General features: G+C 39.5%; 3 protein-coding genes and 2 pseudogenes across 4 annotated transcripts; 1 reads left to right on the plus strand and 4 right to left on the minus strand.

Annotated features, from left to right (window-relative positions):
- Positions 1-3463: 3463 nt before the first annotated feature.
- On the minus strand, positions 3464-4851 carry LOC143573359 (heat shock cognate 70 kDa protein-like). Its single transcript, XM_077058256.1, has one exon. It carries the CDS (start codon positions 4849-4851, stop codon positions 3946-3948), a length of 906 nt encoding a protein of 301 aa, XP_076914371.1. The 3' UTR covers positions 3464-3945.
- A 1381-nt stretch (positions 4852-6232) lies between these two features.
- LOC143573358 (heat shock cognate 70 kDa protein-like) lies at positions 6233-8594 on the minus strand (annotated as a pseudogene). Its single transcript, XR_013142418.1, has 2 exons — positions 8333-8594; positions 6233-8053 (listed from the first exon to the last, which is right to left on the minus strand). The product of XR_013142418.1 is annotated as a heat shock cognate 70 kDa protein-like (transcript).
- A 2590-nt stretch (positions 8595-11184) lies between these two features.
- Positions 11185-13362, minus strand: LOC143573373 (heat shock cognate 70 kDa protein-like). Its single transcript, XM_077058270.1, has 2 exons — positions 13146-13362; positions 11185-13026 (listed from the first exon to the last, which is right to left on the minus strand). Exons 1-2 carry the CDS (start codon positions 13360-13362, stop codon positions 11387-11389), a joined length of 1857 nt encoding a protein of 618 aa, XP_076914385.1. The 3' UTR covers positions 11185-11386.
- A 1828-nt stretch (positions 13363-15190) lies between these two features.
- On the plus strand, positions 15191-16789 carry LOC143573362 (chlorophyll a-b binding protein CP29.2, chloroplastic-like). Its single transcript, XM_077058258.1, has 2 exons — positions 15191-15734; positions 16338-16789. The coding sequence occupies exons 1-2, from the start codon at positions 15237-15239 to the stop codon at positions 16698-16700; spliced, it is 861 nt and encodes a 286-aa protein (XP_076914373.1). The 5' UTR covers positions 15191-15236; the 3' UTR covers positions 16701-16789.
- Positions 16790-16909: 120 nt separating this feature from the next.
- LOC143573363 (pyruvate decarboxylase 2-like) lies at positions 16910-24070 on the minus strand (annotated as a pseudogene).
- Positions 24071-25616: the final 1546 nt, after the last annotated feature.

The raw sequence follows: 25616 nt of genomic DNA on the forward strand, positions 1-25616 counted from the left end.
CATTTCAAGTAACCCATTTCAAGTAACTCATGAGCCGTTCGGCTCGTGTATACACTTAAGGAGAAGAAAGAATCTAGCGATCCTCCCAAATGTCCTATTTTAATGCACAGATCTATGCCTATTTTAATGCAAAGATCTCTGTTGCAGCACATTCCACATCATAAAGCATCATCTGTTAATGCAAATGAATCCATTAACATAAAACCTTATCTAGTCATTCTTGACAACAAAGCAATAAAATATGAAGTAAGTTTCACTTTAAAATTATAAAACTTATAAATAACCATACGTACGAGTCAGGGCAAAAGTAGAGCTCTAGGCATCTACCAGTTTTACCTATAGGTGATCAAATCGGGTTGGTCAAAGGAACCGGAACCGGTTCAGAACCGGTTCCATTAGTCAACATCACTGTTTAAACCGGTTCCATGTTCGAACCGGTTAGGGAACCGAACCGGTTCCCCAACCCTCGGACCCGGAACCGGTGGAACCGGTTCTGACAGGTTCCTAAACCGGTTCTTACACTGTAACCGGTTCCAACCGGTTACAGTGTAAAAAATAATTTTTTTTTTCGTTTTTCGTTTCCGCTGCTCGTATTTGTATAACATGTTAAATAAAAAAAACAATTAACATAAAATTCATTTTATTTACTTTAAGGAGTTCAAAAAAAAAATGTTACATGTTTTAAAATATTCAAAAACAAACTAACAAAACATTAAACTTATAAATATAAAGTTGTGACATATTATTTCTAGAAAAGCCTTCTTGTTCGTCGTAATTATTGAGTGACGACTTATTCATCAGAATTACTTGTAGAAACGCCTTCTTGTTCGTCGTGCACTCGAACATCAAGTGGTGTTTCGTCTTCCAGAGTGGTTACGTGTTGAACACGATCGATTGAGTCCAAGTGATCCTTCAAGCAAATGCACATCTCCACCGACTCCGAATTCAGTCTTGTTCTTCTCACCGATATTACCCTGCCACTAAGAGAAAAAGCAGATTCCGAAGCTACCGTAGAAGCTTGGGCGGTTAGTAAATCACGGGCCATGGTGGCAAGAATCGGAAACTCGGTTTCCTTTACCTTCCACCAAGCCAAAACATCAAAAGTGCCATATTCCTCTTCGGATAAACCGGTAGAGAAATCATATGCACTATACCTTCCTAGTTCGCTTGAAGGGGTGTTACCCCTTTGTTTTTTAGCCGTTACGTTGCGAACGGTGTTCATAAGGCTAATCATGGGGTCTCGTACTCTAGGAGCACTTGAACTTGATGAAGACCCCCCCGGCGTAGGCATGTGTATGTTTGACCCATATTTATTTATATAAAAGTCATACATAAATTTAAAATTCAAGTTAAAATCATTTTGTGCCTCTGTTGAAAAGTTTGGGTCAACTTCATGCATATCTAAGGCTGAAAAAATTTCGTCTATCACACATTCAACCCCCGTAACATTTAACATTGGGTTTAAAGCGGCGGCGCAAGTAAAAATCGGTGGCAATTCAAGAAAGTATTTTTTTAATTTAAACTTCATTGGTAATATGATGTTTGAAAACATTGGACTTTTATTTTCAAATTCTTTAAGATTGTTAACGATTAAAAATAACTCCGAAAGAACCAAGGGACTTGTCGGATAATACGTTCCCGATAGTTTCGTAGTTGATGTTTTAAAAACTTCAAGAAAAGTCGATAAGTCATTGATAATTTCCCATTTCTCATTTGAAAAGGGGATTGCCAAATCATTCTCGGCAAGACTAGAATGAAACATTTGTAAAGTGTCTCTTTGTTTCAAAGCACTTTGAAACATTATGCAAGTGGAATTCCATCGATGAGGTACATCCCAATTAGCTCCCAAAGCTTTTCTTCCCGTATCTTTACAAAATTTTCTATAATCCATTTGTCTTTTTTTACTTTTCTTAAAAACTTCATGTAGCATTACTCTAAAATCGTTTATAACCGATGTAACCTCATCCGAAGCAAGTCCGTCTTGCACGATTAAATTAATGATATGTGCAACACACCTTGAGTGAAAAAATACACCATTGCAAATCGGCGTATATTTTAATTTTAATTTATCAACCGCCGATGTATTATTCGACGCGTTATCAAATGCAATTGAAAATATTTTATTTTCTAGTTTATAAGTTTTTATAACATAATCTAAAATTTCAAACAAATTATCTCCCGTATGTGGATACTCAAAGAGTTCAAAAGCAATGGTGCGTTTCATCATTTCCCACGATGACGGTTCTACCCAATGAGCGGTGACACAAAGATAAGATTCGGGTAGACCATGTGGAGCCGACCAAACATCAGTAGTTAAGTTTATTCCCGTATTTATATTTTCAAAATATGCAATTAGTACCTCTTTGGCCTTCTTCCACAATTTTAAACAATAACGTTTAAGAGTATGACGACTTACGTGAGTGTATTGTGGTTGAAGCGTATCTCGAATCATGGCGGTTAAGCGAGGGTTGTCGAAGTGGCTAAACGGCAAAGCTTCTTGAATCACAAACTTCGCCATACGATCTTGAACTCGATCAATTTGGTATGTAAATATTCCACCTTCACTATCCATTTGCGTTTGTTGCGACTCGACGTTCTGTTTCAACGCCCTGCAATACGGTCTTTCGATGTGTTTCTTCAAATTTGAATTCGAAAGTGGGTTTAAATAAATCCCACAAAACTTGCACCGAGCATTCAATGAATGGTCACTCAATTCAACCAAATCACAATTGCACCAAATCTCTTGATTACGATTATGAGGTACAATACGAACGAAACTTGGTCCGGCGGTGGAACCTTGACCAACCGATGATTGTGAGGCAGCCATAACAACAAATATGAATATAGAAGAAGAGAAAACAAGAGATTAGAGAACTCAGAACGTTGTAATAGCGTTTTTTTGTATTTTTTTGCGTTCGGGTTTGCGTTTTGAGTGTTGTGATGAACCCATTACACCAAATACCTATTTATACTAGTAGTGGGGTGTTTGGGGAGCCAAAAAACGGCCATTTTTGACCCCAACGGTCAAAAAACGGCCATAAAACCGTTTCCCAACGGCTAGAACCACTCCAACGGCTATAACCGGTTCCGAACCGGTTCCGGTCGAACCGGTTCCAGAACCGGTTCCGGTTCCTACCCGGTCCACCTCCAAACATGTCAAACCGGTTCCGGATCGTCGGGTTGAAACGGAACCGAACCGGTTCCTACGAAAAACGGGTAGGAACCGGTTCGGTTCCGGTTCGGTTCCACCGAACCGGTTCCAGGAACCGGTTTTGTTGTCCACCTCTAGTTTTACCTACAATAGAAGTATCCGCTTACATTCCATTATTTAGCAAATAGCAATCACTGATATATATAATATAAACACAAGCTTAGATTTAAATACTCAGCAATCATATTCTTATTCTTATTACATTAATAGACTAATTAAAAAGTATATAAATAAAAGAAACTTGTTTGGGCTACAGAGTAGGCTTGAGCTCGTTTATGCTTAGCTCATTTCAAGTAACCCATTTCAAGTAACTCATGAGCCGTTCGGCTCGTGTATACACTTAAGGAGAAGAAAGAATCTAGCGATCCTCCCAAATGTCCTATTTTAATGCACAGATCTATGCCTATTTTAATGCAAAGATCTCTGTTGCAGCACATTCCACATCATAAAGCATCATCTGTTAATGCAAATGAATCCATTAACATAAAACCTTATCTAGTCATTCTTGACAACAAAGCAATAAAATATGAAGTAAGTTTCACTTTAAATTATAAAACTTATAAATAACCATACGTACGAGTCAGGGCAAAAGTAGAGCTCTAGGCATCTACCAGTTTTACCTACAATAGAAGTATCCGCTTACATTCCATTATTTAGCAAATAGCAATCACTGATATATATAATATAAACACAAGCTTAGATTTAAATACTCAGCAATCATATTCTTATTATACCTAAACCTGCAGCTTGCAAACAAATTCGAGGTGCGCCTTCTTAAGGTGAAGCTCGGCAAAAGGTGCATCTTCGTTGTCCTCGAGCCACTTGCTCATTTCAGCGACCGCTTTCTCCATTTCCTTCATGGTCTCCGAGGGAACCCTCTTCTTGATGTTGTACTCTTTGATCTTATTCTTCATGGTGTAGACGCAATCCTCTAATTCATTGCATGCTTGTGCTTTCTTCTTGAACTCTTGATCCTCAAGTTTGTACTTCTCAGCATCACTTACCATCTTCTCTATCTCTTCTTTGGATAGTCTTCCGTTCGCATTGGTAATTGCGAGTTTCTCAATCTTACCGGTGGATGAAATCCCAGCAGTGACGGTGAGTATACCGTTGGCATCTATTTCAAAGCATACCATGATTTCAGACACTCCTTTGGGAGCAGGTGGTATTCCAGAAACTGTGAACTGGCCCAACAAATGGTTTTCTATACATTTGGATCTTTCACCTTGATAAACCATGATATCGACTACAGGTTGGTCGTCAAAGCCTGTAGTGAATGAATTGGCCTTACTTGTAGGCATTGGAGAGTTTCTTGGGATCACAACACTTAATACGTCTCCATTGACATTTATACCAAGTGATAAAGGAGTGACATCACGTAGAACCACATCTTGAACACTCTCCTCAGTGTTACCAGTTAACTTAGAAGCCAAAGCAGCTGCACCATAAGCAATCGCCTCATCAGGGTTCACGCTCTTGCATAACTCTTTACCATCAAAATATTCCTGCAGCATAAGCTGGACCTTTGGAATCCTGGTTGAGCCACCAACAAGAATCACTTGATCTACACATGATTTCGTCATCTTAGCATCACTTAAACAAGTCTCCAAAGTCGTGATGCACATTTTAAACGAATCCATGTTGAGATCTTCAAAGTGAGGTAAAGTGTGGCTTCTAAGAAAAAATGTTTATTTGTTCCTTCGTTTATCTTTAGTTTTTATAAATTTAAATTCTACACTAACTCGGAAACTTCCTTTAAAGTGAGAGGCTGACTCACATATAATGTTTAAAAATAACTATTCAAACAACTACTAGCTTAGCTTGGTGTAATTGTAAATATGTTTTAACCTTTTAACCAAATAATAATTGTGAGTTATAGTTTCATTTAAAACATGAAATGAAAAATACATAGAAAAAGAATTAGTTGATAAAAATGACAATTCAAGTTGAAAAGAAAAGGTTAACATACTTATATACAAGCTAGAGTACTAGACATCATGGAGTCCAATCTTAAATAAAATATTCATTTAAGAAACCAATGCGTAGGTTGATGCGTCTTCATCATGATACATTTAAGAAATCCATAGACATCAAAATCTATCCATAAAAGGATAGAAACAAAATCTTAATTGAACAAACCAAGTTACCATATATATGTAAAGGAATCAATACTTTTTTTTTTTTTTTTTTTTTGGGTTTTGCCGACTAATATTGATTTATTTTTTTTGCCAGCTAATATTGAAAAACCATACCGGTACTCAAGCACTAAGCTAAGAGGCCTAGACGGTTAGAAGAGAAGAAATATAAAAAAGAGGGATACAACCAAACAACTTACAAATGGAAATTAATAAAGTTGAATTTGCACCACAATTATCTATAAAAAATAACCATTTTGCTTATGTTTTGCATTCATAGTCTTATTATATAACTTTACAACATTATCAAGTCTCGACTTTGAAAACACTTATAATTCATGCATAAGTTAAGTATTTATAATAACCAACCATAAAATTTGATACAGGACATACTGATACATGGTTTTGGGGCATGAGATAGTTGGCATACATGTTTAAGTTCGGGTCGGGAAAAGAAAACGGATAGTTTAGGTTTGGTTGGTTTCCGGTGTTCGGGATCCATTGCATGTTTACGTTCGGTTGGTTTTGCGAACCATGGTATTGACCGAAAGGAGGGAATGGTTGGTTCAGTTGGTTCGGGTTGTTTCTAGGATTCATTTTTGTATGTTTTTTGAAGAATTTGGTTAATGGTTTGTATGAATAGATATGAGGTTGAAGAAGAGGTTTATGTAAATATATGTTGTTTTAATTAATTTTGTTTTTTTTAATTTATGTCCGTTCCAACCGTCATTTTGATTATAATAATAATAATACAAGGCGAGTAATATATATATATATATATATATATATATATATATATATATTAATGCAAATCAATCTAGTTGATTTGTCACGTAAATGCTTACCAAGTCATTCTTGACAACAAAGAAACAAAATATGACTATCTTATATAACTAATAATTATAAACTATTTAAGAGCCATACATACGAGTCATGGCAAAGTAGAGCTCTAAGAATCTACCAGATTCAACCATCAACAGAAGTATCAACTTACATTAATCCATTATTTAGCAACCATTGATATATATAAACACAAGCATATATAGATTCTACTATTCAGCAGCCATAATCATAAACCTAAACCAGTGGCTTGCAAACAAACTCTAGCTGTGCCTTCTTAGAGTGAAGCTCAGCAAAAGATGCAGCTTTGTTGTCCTCAAGCCACTTGGTCGCTTCTTCAATGGCTTTCTTCATTACCTGCAAAATCTCATAGTGCATACTCTTCTTGACACTTGGCTCTTCGATCTTGTTCTTCAGGTTGTATACCCAATCCTCTAATGCCTTGTGTGCTCCCGCTTTCTTCTTGAATTCTTGGTCCTCAACTTTGAACTTCTTAGCATCATGTACCATCCTCTCAATCTCTTCTTTGGAGAGCCTTCCGATCGCATTGGTGATTGTGAGTTTCTCAGTCTCACGAGTGGATATTATCATGGTGGTGACTGTGAGGATACCGTTGACATCTATTTCAAAGCATACCTTGATTTGAGACACTCCTTTGGGAGCAGGTGGTATTCCATAGATGCAGAATTTTCCCATCAAATGATTATCTTCTGATCTAGATCTTTCACCTTGATACACGTAGATAGAGAGGGCAGATAGATTATCTTCTGATGTATGATATATTCTGGCCTTACTTTTAGGTATTGAAGTGTTTCGCGGGATCACGACACTTAATAAGTCCCCCCTTACCTTTATACCAAGTGATAAAGGAGTTACCTCATGTAACACCACATCTTGAACACTCTTATCAGTTTTACCACTTAACATAGAAGCCAAAACAGCCGCACCATAAGCAACCGCTTCATCAGGGTTCACACTCTTGCATAACTCTTTACCATTAAAATACTCCTGCAGCATATGTTGGACCTTTGGAATCCTGGTTGAGCCACCAACAAGAATCAGTTGGTCTACACATGATTTCTTCAGCTTAGCATCACTTAAACAGGTCTCCATAGTCGTGATACACATCTTGAAAGAACCCATATCTCGATCTTCAAATTTAGCTCGAGTAAATATCATAGAAAAAACAATCCCCTCATGCAAGCCATCCAAGTCAATTGATGTCTGAGTAGCACATGACAGAATCCTTTTTGCTTTCTCACAAGCAAACCTCAACCTCCCCAGTGCGCGTTGGTTCCCGGTCAAGTCCTTGTTCCATTTCCTCTTGAATTCCATAACACAATGATCCACCATACGGTTATCAAAATCCCCACCTCCCAAATGAGTGTCACCAGCAACCGCTTTCACCTCAAAAACACCCCCTTCCTCAATAGTCATTAGACTAACATCAAACGCGCCACCACCCAGATCAAAGACAAGCACATTCATCTTTCCAACAACGTCAGCTACATTGTCTAGACCATACGCGATTGCAGCCGCTGTAGGCTCATTGATCATACGACTCACGTTTATCCAGCAATCGTACCAGCATCCATGGTAGCCTGACGCTGTGAATCGTTGAAATAAGCGGGAACAGTTATGACAGCATCGTTAACAACCTTTCCAAGATACGCCTCAGCGGATTCCTTCATCTTTCCCAGAATCATTGAAGAAATTTCTTGAGGCAGAAACTCCATCTTTTGGCCTTTGTAAGTGACCACAACCTTTGGAGTGTCGGAATCCCCTTCGATGACCTTAAAGGGCCACAGCTTGATGTCTTCCTGCACTTTGGAGTCGCTGAATCTCCTTCCAGTTAGTCTCTTAGCATCTGGGTTAATTAAGTAAAACAAACATAAAATACATTATGAAGCATAGCATAGATAAACATTAATTAATTGGTAGAGCCTTTATAATAAATTTATCTAACAGCACAAGTGATAAACCCTAAACATGAGCAATTGCGATTGAAACAACTTCAAAAAACCTCATTGAGGCACAAGTTTCTTAGAATTTCATTGACGGACGTACGTATAGTTTGTTCTACCTCTTTTATATATATATATATATATATATTAGTAGGAAGAAAAAAAACGAAGAGCAGACTAACCAAATACTGTGTTAGAAGCGTTTATTGGTTGTTGATTCTTAGCGCCATCACCGATCAGACGGTCCTTGTCAGCAAAAGCAACACATGAAGGTGTGGTTCGGTTGCCTTGATCATTCGGTATGATCTCCACCCGATTGTGCTTCCAGACGGCGATACACGAGTAAGTTGTTCCGAGATCAATGCCGATCGCCGGCGAGTCGGTCACTTTTCCGGCCATAATAACTTGAAAATGAGGTAAAAGTGTAAAACGCGTGTTTCTTTCTTCTTCACTGTGGGTTGGTTGGGTTTCTTCTAAAGAACGATACTCTTTTTTTAAATCAAAGAGACATGACATTATTATTCGTTATTTAGTTTCTGCATTATATATGTATTCAAATTTAAATTGTTCCACCTCCAAGTCCAATTTTATAAAAGTAGGTTATTTAAAACGAGCACATACACTGACACGTTTCATTTTTAGAGGACCGAACACAAACAAAAAATTATATTCGTTTAGCCTTTCATATTCATTTGTTTTAAATTAAACGGACAAAAAGAATGAGCTCTGTTTAGTGTTCTTTTACATGCCAAATTAATAAGATTGTTTTTCTCAAAAGTTAATTAAAAATAAAACAAATGATTGAAATAAATTTAGTTTCAGGAAAATTAGGTATATGGTTTCCTTTTATTTTACCAAGTGAAACATTGCAATTCATTAGTCTATGCATTATGAGTCTGAAGAGGTAGGTTCTCGCAAAGCCCAGTTGGACCCGCAAGACTCACCTTGAAGAGGTACGTCTGCGCAAAGACCAACTGGATCCGCAGGAACCACCATGCTCAGAGAGATGAAGATCTTACACGCAGTAAGCCAGCTGTCCCCGCAGGAAAGCCTCCCTTGGTACAGTACCCTGCCTGTTCCCGCGCTTCATCAACGGTCATGTATAGGCAGTTCTTCGACAAGCTAGACGACGAAGACAAAGAACGCCTAGAAACAGTTTACGCCTCGATGGAAGGGTTTGACGGCAACACAAACACCCCCTTGGGAATCCTATCTTTCCCCGTCACTCTCACGGACGGGAAGTACTCCCGCACAGAAGATGTGGACTTCGTTGTAATGAGGAAGCCACACCACACATACGACATTCTCTTCGAGAGAGATGGGATGGCAAGATTTAATGATGATACCGTTCCAAGGTGTTGGAGTATTTATAGCCGAATGTAGGTTCCCAAGCAGGTACGGCCAGCTGTATATAATATTCCTTTTCCACCAACTATGGGCTACGTTCGTGCCACGATGGGAGTTGGTGGGTAGGCAGCGGCTGATAGTGACATTTTGTACTGGAGCGTGCTCCTGCTCTTACTATTGTCAGTGAGCTGTCACCCTGTGATTGGTTCATGGGTTGCTTTTGTCAGATCTTGTCCATTTGTCCATACCTTGGTAGGTATAGTACAAAAGATCTTCTAGAAGCGTACGGACTGGCTCTTTTGGGCGGGAATATTCCCGCCCTGCTCATTCCTTCTTCAGGTGACATTGCTGAAGTATAAGAGTTAGTGCCTTGTGCCTGTAGCCTTACTGTTAGTGCGGGTAGCCTTCCTTCTTGGCTTGTACCCACAGCTGCGGGAACAGGCAGGGTACTGTACCAAGGGAGGCTTTCCTGCGGGGACAGCTGACTTACTGCGTGTAGGTCTTCATCTCTCTGAGCATGGTGGTTCCTGCGGATCCAGTTGGTCTTTGCGCAGACGTACCTCTTCAAGGTGAGTCTTGCGGGTCCAACTGGGCTTTGCGCCATCACCGATCAGACGGTCCTTGTCAGCAAAAGCAACAGAGGAAGGTGTGGTACGGTTGCCTTGATCGTTAGGTATGATCTCGATCCGATTGTGCTTCCAAACGGCAACACAGGAGTATGTTGTCCCGAGATCGATGCCGATCGCCGGCGAGTCGGTCACTTTTCCGGCCATAATAATTAGTTGAAAGAAAATGAGGTACGAGTAAAAGTGTAAAGCGCGTGTTTCTTTTTCACAGTGGCTAGCTAAGCTTCTAAAGAACGATACCCCTCTTTTAAATGAAAGAGTTGGTTTAAAGAAAAAAGGATTCCAAAGGTGTCATTGACGTCACATCCCAATGACCATGCCTATAAACCATATATACCCCTTACTTTGGTTATAAATTATTTTCCTTTTTAAAGCAATACATAATTAACTTTGGTTATAAATTGTTTTTCTTGTTAAAGCAATACTTAATTAAAAGGATATCACATCTTCATTCTTTTACTAAATTTTGTTATAAAACCTTTTTGGTAGTTGGACATTTTAATTTTCATATTAAAATTAGAATTAAAAGTACGTGTAAAGCTGGAAAACCTTTAAAGAAGCTGACGAACACGCAATGTTTATACATGGTTGGAGTCCAAATCTCATATTAACCCTAAAACCCTGAACATGAGCAATTGCGATTGAAACAACTTCATTGAGGTACAGGGGCCAGAAAACAGTATAAATGATGTTTATAATCTGTAAAAAATCATTAAACATAAAAACATAAGCAAAATCAAAGAGTTAGTTATAAGTGTTCATCATAAGAGTGAACGAATCTCAGCTCAACCCAAGAAAAACTGAAACCCGAGCTGAGCAAAGTCTGAAACCAGAGCAACATTTCAAGTGGTTTCCGGTTTTAATCTTGGACCCAAAAAAGATGGTTGTAAAAGATCAAAGAACCCAAATCTAATATTAAGAATTCATTTAAAAATCCAATACAAATCTCCTGTACTCTTTTGCACAGGTTTCTGTTGCAGCACATTTAGCATAATAAAACATCTATTAATGCAAATGAATCAATACCAAAGACTTAACTTTAAATTTAAACCATATGATACCCATACGTACGAGTCATAGCAAAAGTAGAGCTCTAAGCATCTACAAGATTTTTCACCAAAATTAACCTACAATACAGGCATCCACTTACTCAGATTAATTCTAATATTCAACAACCATTGATATCGATGAAACATTAAGTGTAGCAAAAAGATAAACACCTGCTTAGATCCTAATATTTAACAACCACCATAATTTTAAGACCTAAAATAGAGGCTTGCAAACAAACTCTAGGTGTGCCTTCTTAGAGTGAAGCTCAGCAAAAGATGCAGCTTGGTTGTCCTCCAGCCACTTGGCCGTTTCATCGATGGCTTTCTTAATCGCCTGCAAGATCTCATTGTACACACTCTTCTTAACACTGGGCTCTTCAATCTTATTCTTCATCTTGTATATACAATCGTCTAATGCATTGTGTGCTTCTGCTTTCTTCTTGAATTCTTGGTCCTTAAGTTTGTACTTCTCGGCATCATTTACCATCTTCTCTATCTCTTCTTTAGAAAGTCTTCCATTTTCATTGGAAATTATGAGTTTTTCTGTTTTACCGGTGGATATTATGGAAGCAGTGACTGTAAGGATACCATTGGCATCTATATCAAAGCATTCCATAACTTTAGAGACTCCTATGGGAGCAGGAGGTATTCCAGAAATTCTGAACTTTCCCAAAAGATGGTTATTTGTAGATTTTGATCTTTCACCTTGATACACCTCAATAGTGATAGCAGATTGGTTATCGCAGACTGTAATGTAATTTTTGGAATTACTTGCAGGTATTGGAGTATTTCGCGGAATTACAACATCAAAGAGTCTTCCTTTTAAGTCAACACCGAGTGATAAAGGAGTGACATCATGTATCACAACATCTTGAACACTCTTGTCACTGCCACCGCTTACCTTTGAAGCCATAATGGCTGCACCGTAAGCAACCGCCTCATCAGGGTTCACACTTTTGCATAAATCTCTGCCATCAAAAAATTCTTGCAGCATATGTTGGACCTCTGGAATCCTAGTTGAGCCACCAACAAGAATCACTTGATCTACACATGATTTCTTCATCTTTGCATCACTTAAACATGTCTCCAAAGTCTTGATGCACTTACTAAACATATCCATGTTCAGCTCTTCAAATTTAGCCCGAGTAAATCCCATAGAAAAATCAATCCCCTCATGCAAGAAATCCAAATCAATAGATGTAACACTGGTATACGAGAGAGTCCTTTTTGCTTTCTCACAAGCCAATCTCAGCCTCCCCAGTGCTCTTTGGCTCCCAGTCAAGTCATGTTTCCATCTCCTTTTGAATTCTCGCACACAGTGATCAAAATACGCCTCAGCAGTTTTATCAAAATCCTCACCCCCCAAGTGAGTGTCGCCAGCAACGGCTTTGACCTCAAAAACACTTCCTTCCTCAATAGTCATTATCGAAACATCAAAAGTGCCACCGCCAAGATCAAAGACAAGCACGTTTACCTTGCCAACAATATCAGACTCATTGTCTAGTCCGTACGCGATTGCAGCTGCTGTAGGCTCATTGATCATACGAATGACGTTTAACCCAGCAATAGTACCGGCGTCCTTGGTAGCCTGACGTTGTGAATCGTTGAAGTAAGCAGGGACAGTTATCACGGCATCTTTAACAACCTTTCCAAGATACGCCTCAGCAGTTTCTTTCATCTTTCCCAGAATCATTGAAGAAATTTCTTCAGCCAGAAACTCTTTTTTTTCACCTTTGTAAGTGACGACAATCTTTGGGGTGTCATCGGATCCTTGTATGACCTTAAAAGGCCACAACTTGATGTCTTCCTGCACTTTGGAATCACTGAATCTCCTTCCAATCAACCGCTTAGAATCTGAAGATATAAATAAGCATCAATAATAAGAAGTACTCGAACCTCTATAATATAGTTAAAACTTAAAACCCTAAACATGACATGAACAATTGTGAATAATGATACTAAACATGATTAACCAAATATAGTGTTAGCAGGGTTCATGGCTACTTGATTCTTGGCTCCATCACCGATTATACGCTCTGACTCAACAAAAGCAACACATGAAGGTGTGGTTCTGTTGCCTTGATCATTAGTTATTATCTCTACACGATTATGCTTCCAAACGGCGACACAGGAGTAAGTTGTTCCGAGATCGATGCCGATTGCCGGCGCGTCGTTTCTTCTTCCGGCCATAATTGAAGGTGAAAGGATGTACGAGTTATTAACTTATTACTATATTATAGGTACATTAATAATAAACGTTGGTTTATTTGAAAATGAACGAATAGTCAGATAGATATCAATATATGCGTCAACACGTTTGTAAAATAATATATTTCTTCATAGAAAAATGTTAAATTTAATTGGTCATTGTTATCATTTCTATCATTTCGGTGACCATGCCCATGCCGGATGTTTAATTATGTGTCATTTTTGCTTGAGGACACCAAATATCTTTTCTTGTTGCTTCTTGAGCTTGTTTACACCGTTTTTGTTTATCACTAGTCGGACGTGTGAAGGATTTGACAGATGTGAAAACTCAAAACAAATCATTCGGTTGTATAATATTTGTCGTTTTATACCACGTTAAATTCAAATGAAGACTTTGGTGCTACGTCGTTTTTTATTTCGTTGAAAAATGGCGAGATGCTAAACAATGCATGTCAAATTCATAGATCTTGAGATGCCACATCCACCAACATTATCATCGGGTATGGAAGATTACCTATCATCTATTGAACGAGTCATGTGTTAAAGCTATATGCCAACTACCGGTGTTTACAATCAAAACTACCAAACATGCTCAAAAATCCATGTCGATCTTCATGCGCCTCATATAGTTGTGCAATATCACTCCATGTCGTTATTCACAAATATTGTTTCCCCATAGCATTTAATGATAGCTTTATTGAACTTATAAACACACTCTCGTGGAATTTTTGAGATATTCAAGTACTCATCCTACATGTCAAATGTAGTGCTGTAAGCCATATTTGCCTCTGGCGACTCACACTAACCTTCGTAAGCTAGTTGACAGATGACGGATGTGAAGAAACAAACTAAATACAACAAAGAAAAAATAGAAAGCTTGTTTGTCAATCTAAATCGAATATATAAATTAATATAGAAAAAATATAGAGAGAAAAATATGCAATGCCCCAATAAAGAAAGTTTGTTTGTTAATTTAAATCTAATTAGTTAACATAGAAAAAATAAATATGTAATATAGTGTCCGACATTTATTGTATACGAACCAACTTTTTTAATAGTCAAAATTTGGTTCCCACCTATCTTCTTCATCTTTTAACCTGAACTTCATCTCCGACATCTTAAACAGACACTAAAAACTTTCCAGCAAGTCTAAGTTCAATTTTTTCTTTTCATCTTACATTCTCTCTAATTTCACATGGGCTGGTGTCAAAATTTCACGTGAGATCGTTAAGGTTTTATGACTTCAAGGGTCACTTGATCCCCTACCAATTTTAAATATCAAGGAACTAATTAAGTTAACTATTACCTCAACATTCATGGCCACTTTACGATGCATTTGGTTTAGTTAGAAATGAAATGGATTTTAATGCTAAACGCCTAGATGTAAGGAGAACTTTAGAGGAGATTAAATGTATTAATTACAAACCGAGTTAAGATGAGGGTGGTGGATTTGGATTGGCACATGTGATGGCATGAAGCAATTTCGTGTTTGTTTGATGTACCTGTTATTGGCGGGAAATAAAAAACCGAAATCTATATTTTGAACATACTAAAATAATAATAATAATAATAATAATAATAATAATAGAGAGAAAACATAATATAAAGTGAAGAATATGAGCCACAAACAAGCATCCACTAACATCTCAGACATTCTTCACAACATGATAAAACCAGGATAAGATATCCACCTCTCTCATCTCATCTCATCTCATCTCATCCGTCAGATAGATTCACTCTCTTCATCCTACGCTCCCAATTCTCTCACTTATCTCATTTCTTCACTCCTTCACACCTATACATCACCACCACCCTCTCCCATTACTCATTACTCACTACACACACAACTCACCACAATGGCATCAACCACCGCCGCCGCCGCATCATCATTCATCGGAACCCGTTTACCAGACCTACATTCCAACTCGGGTCGAGTTACTGCCCGGTTCGGTTTCGGAAACAAAAAACCCACCGCCAAGAAACCAACCAAAACCATTACATCCGATCGTCCGTTATGGTATCCGGGTGCAACAGCTCCGGATTATCTAGACGGGAGCCTTGTTGGAGACTACGGGTTTGACCCGTTTGGGTTGGGTAAACCGTCTGAGTATTTGCAGTTTGATCTGGACTCGTTGGATCAAAACTTGGCCAAGAATGTGGCCGGAGATGTGATCGGAACCCGGTTCGAGTCTGCGGATGTGAAGTCGACTCCTTTCCAGCCGTACAGTGAGGTTTTTGGGTTACAGAGGTTTAGAGAGTGCGAGTTGATTCATGGACGCTGGGCTATGTTGGCTACACTTGGTGCTCTTACTGTGGAGTCCGTCACCGGAGTTACATGGCAAGATGCCGGAAAGGTATATATTTATTATGGGTTGTTAAAAGGGTTGTTCTCGTAAAATAGTAACCAAAGTTTTTATTAAAATGGATTATCGAGTTCTCATAAAAAAGTAACCAAGTTTTTTTTGTTCCAAATGGTCCAATAACAAAATCTTTTGTTCCAAGTTATTAAAATTTCTTTTTTTTTCTAATCCGAGATATTTTATCAGGTTAGTTAGGTTTTTTTTAAAAAAAAAAAAATAGTTCAACATTGCAAAATAGTTTTTAAAAATTGAAAAAATAATTGTTAAATTGCGGAAAAAAAAACTGGAAAAATGCAATAAAAATAAAATCTGAAAAATTGCAAAAAAGAAAAAAAATATTTTATTTCTATTATTATTATTTTTTGCAATTTAAAAATTAATAAACAAATTAATTAATAAATAATGAAGTAGATGAGCTCGAGTTTAATAGTTCACGAGCTGAACTCGAGAACGAACTCTAGCAAGTTAAACAAGCCGTGATTGTGTCTAGTTGGACATGGCTTGGCTTGTCTACACCCTTAAGTCCTTAAGGTCTAAACACTTATTATATATCTAAATTAATTTTGTACTAGTATTGACTTTTGTGTCTTTGTTTAGGTGGAACTGATTGATGGATCATCGTACCTTGGACAACCGCTTCCGTTCTCAATCACCGCTTTGATCTGGATCGAGGTTTTGATCATTGGGTACATTGAATTTCAAAGGAATGCTGAACTTGAACCGGAAAGAAGATTATACCCTGGTGGCCCGTTTGACCCATTGAACTTGGCGAGTGACCCCGAGAAGAAGGAAACACTCCAATTGGCGGAGATCAAACATGCCCGTTTGGCCATGGTGGCGTTCCTTGGGTTTGCGGTCCAAGCAGCTGCGACCGGAAAGGGTCCACTCAACAATTGGGTTACACATTTGAGCGATCCACTTCACACCACCATCCTCGATACCTTCGGCTTCTTTTCTTAGACCCATGTTTTTATATATATCTTGTAAAGTTTGTAAGTTATGAGAAAGCAAGCGGAACTATATAACATAATATGATGCTTTTCCTGTAATTTGTTTGCACTTCCAGTCTTTACTATTCTCATATCATACAAACATCAAAATAAAAGAAAGCAGTAGTTATGGTTTTATTCATAGACACAACAAGATGTTGATACTTGTAATTGCATAAACCAGAAACGATTTACTGAGGGTTCGGTGGACGGCTATTAGCAGCTGAGACTCTCGAACCCCACTCGAGCAACTCTTTGCTGGTATCATCCTTGTGAGCCATCACTTCAATGAAACACAAACAATCCTTTTTAGCTCCACTTGCAGTCTCTATAGCTTCCACCAGATCTTCTTCACAAAACACCTTTGTTGTCCAACACATACCTTGCCCGTTATGGATCGCATCAACAAATGCAGTGTAGTTCCAGTTCTTAATCACATTGTACGGCCCGTCATGAATCTCTACTTCAATCGTGTACCCGCCATTGTTAATCAGTGAAAGATAATATTTGGCTTAATGATCTCCATTCCATTGATTTACAATCTATAAATACAAAGAGTATCCCAGTATTTTAGGGATAGATTACAACTTTAAATATAGAGATAAACCTCAATATACATCTAATATAATTCAAATATAAAACGATATCTATTACACCCCCGCAGTCGAAGCGGGAGGAGGCCGAATGCTGAGACTGGACCTGAAGACTTCAAACAATATCTTTGGGAGACCTTTCGTAAAAATATCTGCTATCTGAAAACGGGTAGGAACGTGAACAATGCGAACGTGACCCCGACGAACGTGTTCACGAACAAAGTGGATGTCAACTCAATATGATTGGTTCTTTGGTGTTGCACAAGATTAACTGATAAATAGATTGCACTGATGTTGTCACAGTAAACCAAGGTGGCCGTGGATATCGGTTGTTTCAATTCTAGTAGTAGGTTACGTAACCAACAAATTTCTGCCACCACATTGGCAACGCCTCTATATTCAGCTTCCGCACTAGATCGAGAGAACGTCGATTGTCGTTTGGACGACCAGGATAGCAGATTATCCCCAAAGTAAACACAATAGCCTGAGGTTGACCGACGAGTGTCCGGACAACCCGCCCAGTCTGCATCAGTATAAGCTCGTAAAGAAGGAGCATGCGACGGGCCAAGGGTAATACCGTAATCCAGAGTGCCTCGAAGATAGCGGATGACCCGGAGCAAAGCGTTCCAATGAGAGAGTTTAGGAGCATGCATATGAATGCACAATTGTTGGACCGCGTACGATATGTCCGGTCTTGTGAACGTAAGATACTGAAGAGCTCCAGCTAAACTTCGGTAAAGTGTCGGATCCGTAAAATCCTCTCCGTCGTTGGCGCTGAGCTTCGGCTTCGTGTCGACCGGTGTCGGCACATATTTACACTCAGTCATGCCCACCCTGTTCAATATATCCCCCATATAATTTTGTTGAGACAAAAACAACTGATTTCCGGTGCGGTTGACCGAAATACCCAAGAAGTAGCTTAGTTGCCCCAGGTCTTTCATGGCAAACTCAGCTGCTAGCTTGGCCATGATGTCGAGGCGAAGTGCAACCGACGATGTGGTGAGTATGATGTCATCAACGTAGATGAGAAGGTATGCTGTGTCGTTACCATGGTGATATACGAACAATGAATTATCACATCGACTTTGAACAAATCCCATGGTAGAAACGAAGTCCGTGAAGCGTTGGTACCACGCTCGAGGCGCTTGTTTTAGACCATATAATGATTTCTTGAGACGGCAAACGTGGTCCGGATAATCGTGATTGCGGAACCCAATAGGCTGATACATGTAAACTGTCTCATTCAAAGTCCCATGTAAAAAGGCATTGGTCACGTCAAGCTGATGAATGAACCAAGACTGAGATAACGCTAAAGATAAAACTGTGCGTATATTAGCCGGTTTGACAACCGGACTAAAAGTCTCTCCACAATCGACCCCCAACCGTTGGTTTCTACCATCACATACCAGTCTTGCCTTGTACCTTTCTAGAGAACCATCCGACCTGAATTTGTGGCGAAACAACCACATGCTACGAATAATATTCATATCCGGTCGACGCGGAACTAATTCCCACGTCATGTTCTTAATAAGAGCATTAAATTCAACATTCACTGCGTGGCGCCATTCCGGTGTGTTCAAGGCAACGTTAGGGTTGCGGGGAATAGGAACGGGCGAAGAGGTAGTGAGGTTGAATATTTGACGTGGTTTCATAATACCATCCATTGATCGCGTTCGGATGCTACGACTGGATTGTGTTGTGTCGATGGGAAGCGGATTAGGTTGAGGTTGGGTCTGGATGGTCGATGTTGGCTGGGTAGGTGATGTTTGTTGTCTGAATTGGTTTAGTTTGGCTGATTGAGTGGTGCTTGGTTTGGGCCGACGAGAATAGGTTATAGTGGGTGGTTGGGCCGAGTGGGTTGGAGTGGGCTGCCCCATAAGGGGATTGAGGTTGGGGAATGTTGGCAGCAGTTGATATAGGGGCGGTGGGTGATGTTTGTTGAGTAGTAGGGGTGGGGTTTTGATCAACGTGGGACCATAGGGAGGGGTGGAGGTTGTCGGTTAAAAATTGATAATGTTGACGGGATGGTTGATTTATATATTTAAAAGGGAAAATGGTTTCGTCAAATTGAACATGACGACATATGATTATTTTATGGGTGGATAGGTCGAGACATTTGTACCCGCGATGTTGGTTGGGGTATCCGAGAAAGACACAAGGTTTGGAGCGATGTTGTAATTTATGAATGATTGTGTGGGGTAGTAATGGATAGCAAAGGCATCCGAACACGCGAAGGTGTTCATAAGCCGGGGAACGGTGATATAGAAGTTGTGTTGGGGATTTGTATTGATGTGCTTTGGAAGGTAAGATGTTGGTGAGGTATGTAGCAACTTCTAGCGCATGATGCCAAAAATTATTAGGTAGGTTAGATTAAGCTAGAAGGGTGCGAATGATATTGTTAATGGAGCGGATTTTGCGTTCCGCTTTTCCATTTTGAGAAGAGGTGTATGGGCAAGAGAATCGAAATATCATCCCGTTTTGTTGACAAAAATTTTGGAAAGAACTATTGGCGTATTCTTTTCCATTGTCGCATTGAAACTGCTTAATTTTACGTTCAAATTGTGTTTCGATAAGATTATAAAATTGTTTAAAAATGGTAAAGACTTGAGATTTGTGGCTAAGTGGGTAGGTCCAAAGGAAGTTGGTGAAATCATCTAGAAATAAAATGTAATACCGATGTCCACTGGTGCTAATAATGGGTGATGTCCATAAGTCACTATGTAATATGTCAAATGGTAAAAAAGTAGATGTAACAGAATTAGCAAACGGAAGTTTAATACTTTTACCAAACACGCAAGATTGACAAAGTTTAGAACTAGTCTTATTACAATGAATAGAGTTAAAATACCTAAGTGACTTTATTAAATCTGGACCCGGATGACCCAAGCGTTGGTGCCAAACGTCTTGAGAGATAGCTGCAAATGAAGACGGAGAACGGATTTTGGAGAGGATCTGCGGCGTCAACAGGTAGAGATCCCCGGAGCTATTGCTGCGGAGGATACGCGCCTTGGTCTTGAGATCCTTCACAAGAAAACCATAAGGGTCAAATTTAATTGAAACTTGATTGTCGGTTGTTAAGCGACGAACCGACAATAGGTTTTTAATTATTTGAGGTGCAAGTAAAACGTTATTCAGTTTTAGGGGTGGGAAGGGTGGTTTTAAAGTTTGGTTATCTTGACCGGTCACGGGAATGGTATTACCGTCGCCTACAATTATGTGTCGTAAAATACCATTATTAAAAAATGACGAGAAATTACCTGGATTGTTTGTCATATGGTTGGACGCTCCCGTGTCCATAAACCAGGGTTGTTCAGATGGGTAAAGCGACATAGTATGGAGTGCCTGATCTATGTCGGTTGGCGTGTAACCCATCGCATATGCTTGCGGTGGCCGAGGACCCACCCTGACCCGAGTTCGAGGCTGGTGGTTTGTTGTTTGTTGGGTAGGGGCACGGTGGGGACGATGCCCACTGTTGCCAAGGGGTTTGATTCGGGTTAGCTCCTGGCCAATATCCAAGGAACGGGGCCCACGGGATATAGTTCGTTTGTTGAAACGAGCAGCGTCCCCTTCCCGTAAAACCTCTGCCGCGTCCTCTGGTCCTGCCGCGGCCTCGGCCTCGACTGTTGTTTCTGTCCGCATATTGATCTTGACGATTTCCGGAAGGACCCTCTGCTTGTTGAGAGTCTGGTTTGCTAGTGGCCGCCAAGGCATGGCTAGCAGCCGTAGCTGACTGTAGAGCCTGAGCAGCTTTCTCGGCTTCCTCGCAGCATAGGGTGGACCGGACTGAATTAAATTCCGGTAATGGGTTAGTGTTTCTGATGATGGCTGCAATGGTGCTATATTGTTCCGTCAAACCCCCGAGCAGTTTGAGAACGATTTGGGTTTGAGAAAGTTGCACGTCAACGTTGGACAATTGATCAGCGAGGACTTTAACCTCCTGACAATAAGCAGCCATATCCTTAAACGAGTCAAGTCGAGTGTTGGTGAGTTTCGTCTGAAGATGGAGGGCACGCGAGCTCTTGTTGTCTTGAAAAAGGTTTTCCAAAGCAATCCACGCGTCATAGGCGGTGGTCTGTTTCTTCATGACGGTTTGCAAGAGGTCGATCGAAATTGTACCATATATCCATTGTAGGACGATGGCATCCAGTCGCTTCCACTGGTCGGGTGTCGGATCGGTACTGGCGGCTGCTTTGTCTTTGTCACCGGTTGAAGGAGTAGGTCTGATAACTCGTGGTTGCAAGTGTTCATCGACCATGTAGGCAGTGCAGTGGATACGGAATAACTCCGACCACGTATTGTATTGGGCACTTTCATTGTCTAGGATTATTGGAATGAAGAGTTTGATGTTCGAGACGGTAACGGCGGGATGGATTTTACCGTCCATGAGATTGGCAGAAGAGGGAAGGGAAGATTAGGATTGAGTGGGAGAGGGAGGAGGTCGAAGGATCTGCTAGGGTTAGAAGAGAGGAGAAAAAAAGCTCGATACCATGAAAGATAATATTTGGCTTAATGATCTCCATTCCATTGATTTACAATCTATAAATACAAAGAGTATCCAAGTATTTTAGGGATAGATTACAACTTTAAATATAGAGATAAACCTCAATATACATCTAATATAATTCAAATATAAAACGATATCTATTAATCAGGAAGATGATATTATTCTGCCCACACCTTAGCATTGTCGACACATCTTGGGCTGTAACCTGGAAGCTTCCATTACCAATGCAAGCAATCACTCGTTTATCAGTTGCCGCCTGTGCATACCCGAGAGTCGCACCAACAGACCACCCAATCGAACCGTATTGCATCTGGAACTCGTACCCGCACCCTTGTGGTAGTTTTAGTTTCTGGCAGTTGAACCATGAATCCCCGGTTTCTGCAATCACGGCTGTGTCACTTGACAACATCTTTTGTATGTGTTCAAACAGAACGTTAACCCTTAACGGCTCCCTCGGGGCACATTTCGGCTCCCTCGGGGCACATTTTAATGGATGCCCTGCAGGTACATAGATCCGATGGTAGTTTTCATACGCAGTCGTGTTTTTATTAAGCCGTTTCACTAATGCTTCGAAGAAGTCCTTCATTAGTACACAACCAAAAGTCGGCCCGTTTCCAATTACCACCCGATCTGGGTAGACAATTAGGGCTTTCTCCTTTTTAAGAAGGAGAGTGGAGAGAGTAACCAACAGAGCTGTAATTGTTGAATATGGGGCCCGCAAAGATGTAAGCGTCTGCGGATTCAACAATTTCTGCACAGAAAGCCGTGCTTACAGCACCCCAATACGTCCCGATGAAACGCGGATGGTGCTCGGGGACTAGCCCTTTTCCTGCTGGCGTGACTGCGAGAGCGTAGCCAGAAGCATCGGCCAATTCGACAAACGCGTTGCACGCGTGTGCAACCCGTAGTTTTGGCCCACCCACCATTACCGGCTTTACAGCCCGGTTTAAGAAATCTGCTGCTGCCTCAACAGCTGCTTCCAAACCCATTTTATTACTCAACCTACACAATCAAAATGATAAACCCTATAAGCTCAAAGCATGTATAAATGTATAAATAAATTGCAAGTTACATACTTTGGAGCCAAAGAAAACGGAACTGGTTCTCGGCTAAATGTAGGATGAGGAATTGCAGGCAAATTACAGCCAATGCTGATGTAAACAGGCTTGCTCTCTTTCAGCGCAGTCGAAATCGCTGTATCGATGAGCTCATGTGCATCTTCCAAATTATTCACCACAGCCTACGTTAAAACTTTAACAAGTTAAGCTATATATTATTAAAAAAACTTACCAAGTAAAGCTAGTTATTAGCAGTTGTATATCCTTGAATGTGTACTTCATAGTCAAAGTGTAGTCAAAATAGTCAAAAGTCAAGTCATAGTCAAAAGCAATAGCCAAATAGCATCTAGGACCATGGTTGTGCCAATTAATCCCCAATTTATCGTTAATCGGTCGAAATATATATGTGTATATTTGGAAAATTGCATACATATTCCAATCCGATTAATCGTTAGTCCCTACCGCCCGACTTAGCGTCTTCTCTAATTGTATAAATATCGTATATGTTGTGGCTTTGACTAGGAAACACACATTCAAGGTATACAACTAACATAATACAGTATTTGAAGGCATAACTAACAGCACAATATATTCAAGTAAGTAATTAAGCTTTTCAATAGAATCGGATCCGGCAAATGAATAGTTAAACTGATTAATTATGAAATACCTGATAGCAAGTGACTGTCTGAAAGCAACGAAGCTCCTGACTAAAATTCGGCAATCCAATCGTATGATGCAGAATCCTATTAGTCCCGTAATCATTCGAATTCGGTCCACCAACAATACATACAACCGGAAGGTTCTCACTATAGGCACCAGCAATCGCATTGAGCACACTAAGTCCACCAACAGTGAACGTCACAACACAAGCACCAGCTCCACGAGACCTAGCGTAACCGTCAGCAGCGTATCCGGCATTGAGCTCGTTGCAGCAGCCAACGAGGTTAAGGCCTGGCTCAGCAATGAGGTGGTCTAGTAATGTTAGGTTGAAGTCTCCGGGTACTGAGAAGACGTCGGAGACGCCGATCTGGACGAGGCGGCGAGCGAGGTGGCGGCCGAGTGTTGCGTCGGTGGAGTTGAATGGTACGGCGGAGGAGTGGAGGCAGGATGATGTGTTGGTTTCGGGAGGGCAGGTGATGTTGCCGTTAGGAGTGGTGGTAACACCGATTTTGGTATCCATATTTTGAATGAATGAGAGAGATTGATTGAATATGGTGTGTTGGATTTTGGGATGAATTGAGGTGTAGGTTCATTCAATGATATTATAGCTTTTGTGCTGATAAATCTTCGTAGTTTTGCTACTATGAGGGGGTTCTAAGGATTACAACCCCTTAGCTGGTCCAAGGCTTTGCCTTGGCAAGGTCAAAAATTGGTCTTTTGTGGGTTTCAAGCGACAACGTCTTGTTATGGTCATGCTACTGTGTCAGCGTGCGATGGTTTTATTTGACATGTTATAATATGCTAAATGGCTTGGAAATTAATGATTAGCTAGAACTAATCATCAGTGGCAAGGCAGTTGGGATTGATCGGTAGAAGTAGCAACTGATAAGCTAAGTAGTTAATGCAGAAAGATATCGGATATTGGTCAAGGGTCAATATTGAGATATCGGTTATCGCGATGAGATATTGGTGGGATATCAGTAATTTTAATATCATGTAAAATTCATATATATAGCAATTTAACACTAATAATTCATTATACTCTCATGCGATTAACAAATTAACATTTTTCTACTTGCAAAACACTAACAATCCTAGCAAGTAGGAACTAATTAAGACTTAAAACACTAACATTGAGCATTAAAAAATTGATAATTAAGACTTAAAACGGGAATATCGTGAATATCAATGATATATTGGTCAAATATTGATCTGATATCAGTCAATATCGCCGACATGATCGGTACCGATAATTTACCAAGGGACCAAAAAATGATATATCGGTGATGGCGGCTGCATAGCTGATAAGTGGATATAGCAACTGCTTAGCGACAATAACAATTGATCGACTGCAATGGCGTTTTGCAGCGTAACAATGCATCAAGTGCGACTCAAAATTGAGTAGCAAGTATTAGCAGTGACAATTGACCAAGCAATGACAACTCCAATCAGTTTTAATTAGGCGATCATATGGTATTTTTAGACTTTTATAATTGTACAATTACAACGGTTATAACTGTTACATGTCATGTCGTTTCGGGAAGAATTGCAATGTTTTGTTGTGACACTTTAAGCCAAACATAAAAGATTCATTTGGCAAGATCAAAATATATTATAAATATAATATGTCTATTATTTAAAACACTTTGTAAGATAAATTGAAGCACAAAGCCTACAATTTTAATCACGAAGTATCAGAAATTATGAATATACTTGTTGCTATTAACGAATGTAACACAATATCGTCTCAAGTGTATGGATTACGTTAAAAAGATAGATAAAACCACTTCCATCAATATTAAACAAATTATTAATATAATTATACCTAAATGATTGAATTATGTAAGAAAAAACAAAATATTGTTTATCTTAAAATGAATAGCACGAACGAATATATTATGTTCACGAATAAACGTGACCACAAAATACATTCACTTTAAGTGTTCATTTGCTCGGTTAAACCTAAACAAACAAAAAGAACAAGCCCCGCTCATGTTTGTTTATAGCCCCTAGCTAGATAACATCTTCACAATTTCAGTTGGGTTTTATAGTAGTTAAAAATCTTTGAAAAA

The sequence above is a fragment of the Bidens hawaiensis genome, unplaced genomic scaffold (genome assembly GCF_021521415.1).
Source record: "Bidens hawaiensis isolate Kalapana, Puna unplaced genomic scaffold, B.hawaiensis_p1.1 tig00026395_1, whole genome shotgun sequence".
NCBI lineage: Eukaryota > Viridiplantae > Streptophyta > Magnoliopsida > Asterales > Asteraceae > Bidens > Bidens hawaiensis.

What these genes read in the sequence shown, in the direction of transcription:
- LOC143573362 (XM_077058258.1), top strand. Translation starts at nt 15,237, where the DNA reads ATGGCATCAACCACCGCCGCCGCCGCATCATCATTCATCGGAACCCGT. An exon ending in CATGGCAAGATGCCGGAAAG is followed by an intron (nt 15,735 to 16,337) that starts GTATATATTTAT and finishes GTCTTTGTTTAG; the next exon opens with GTGGAACTGATTGATGGATC.
- LOC143573359 (XM_077058256.1), bottom strand. Translation starts at nt 4,851, where the DNA reads ATGGATTCGTTTAAAATGTGCATCACGACTTTGGAGACTTGTTTAAGT.
- LOC143573373 (XM_077058270.1), bottom strand. Translation starts at nt 13,362, where the DNA reads ATGGCCGGAAGAAGAAACGACGCGCCGGCAATCGGCATCGATCTCGGA. An exon ending in CCCTGCTAACACTATATTTG is followed by an intron (nt 13,027 to 13,145) that starts GTTAATCATGTT and finishes TTATATCTTCAG; the next exon opens with ATTCTAAGCGGTTGATTGGA.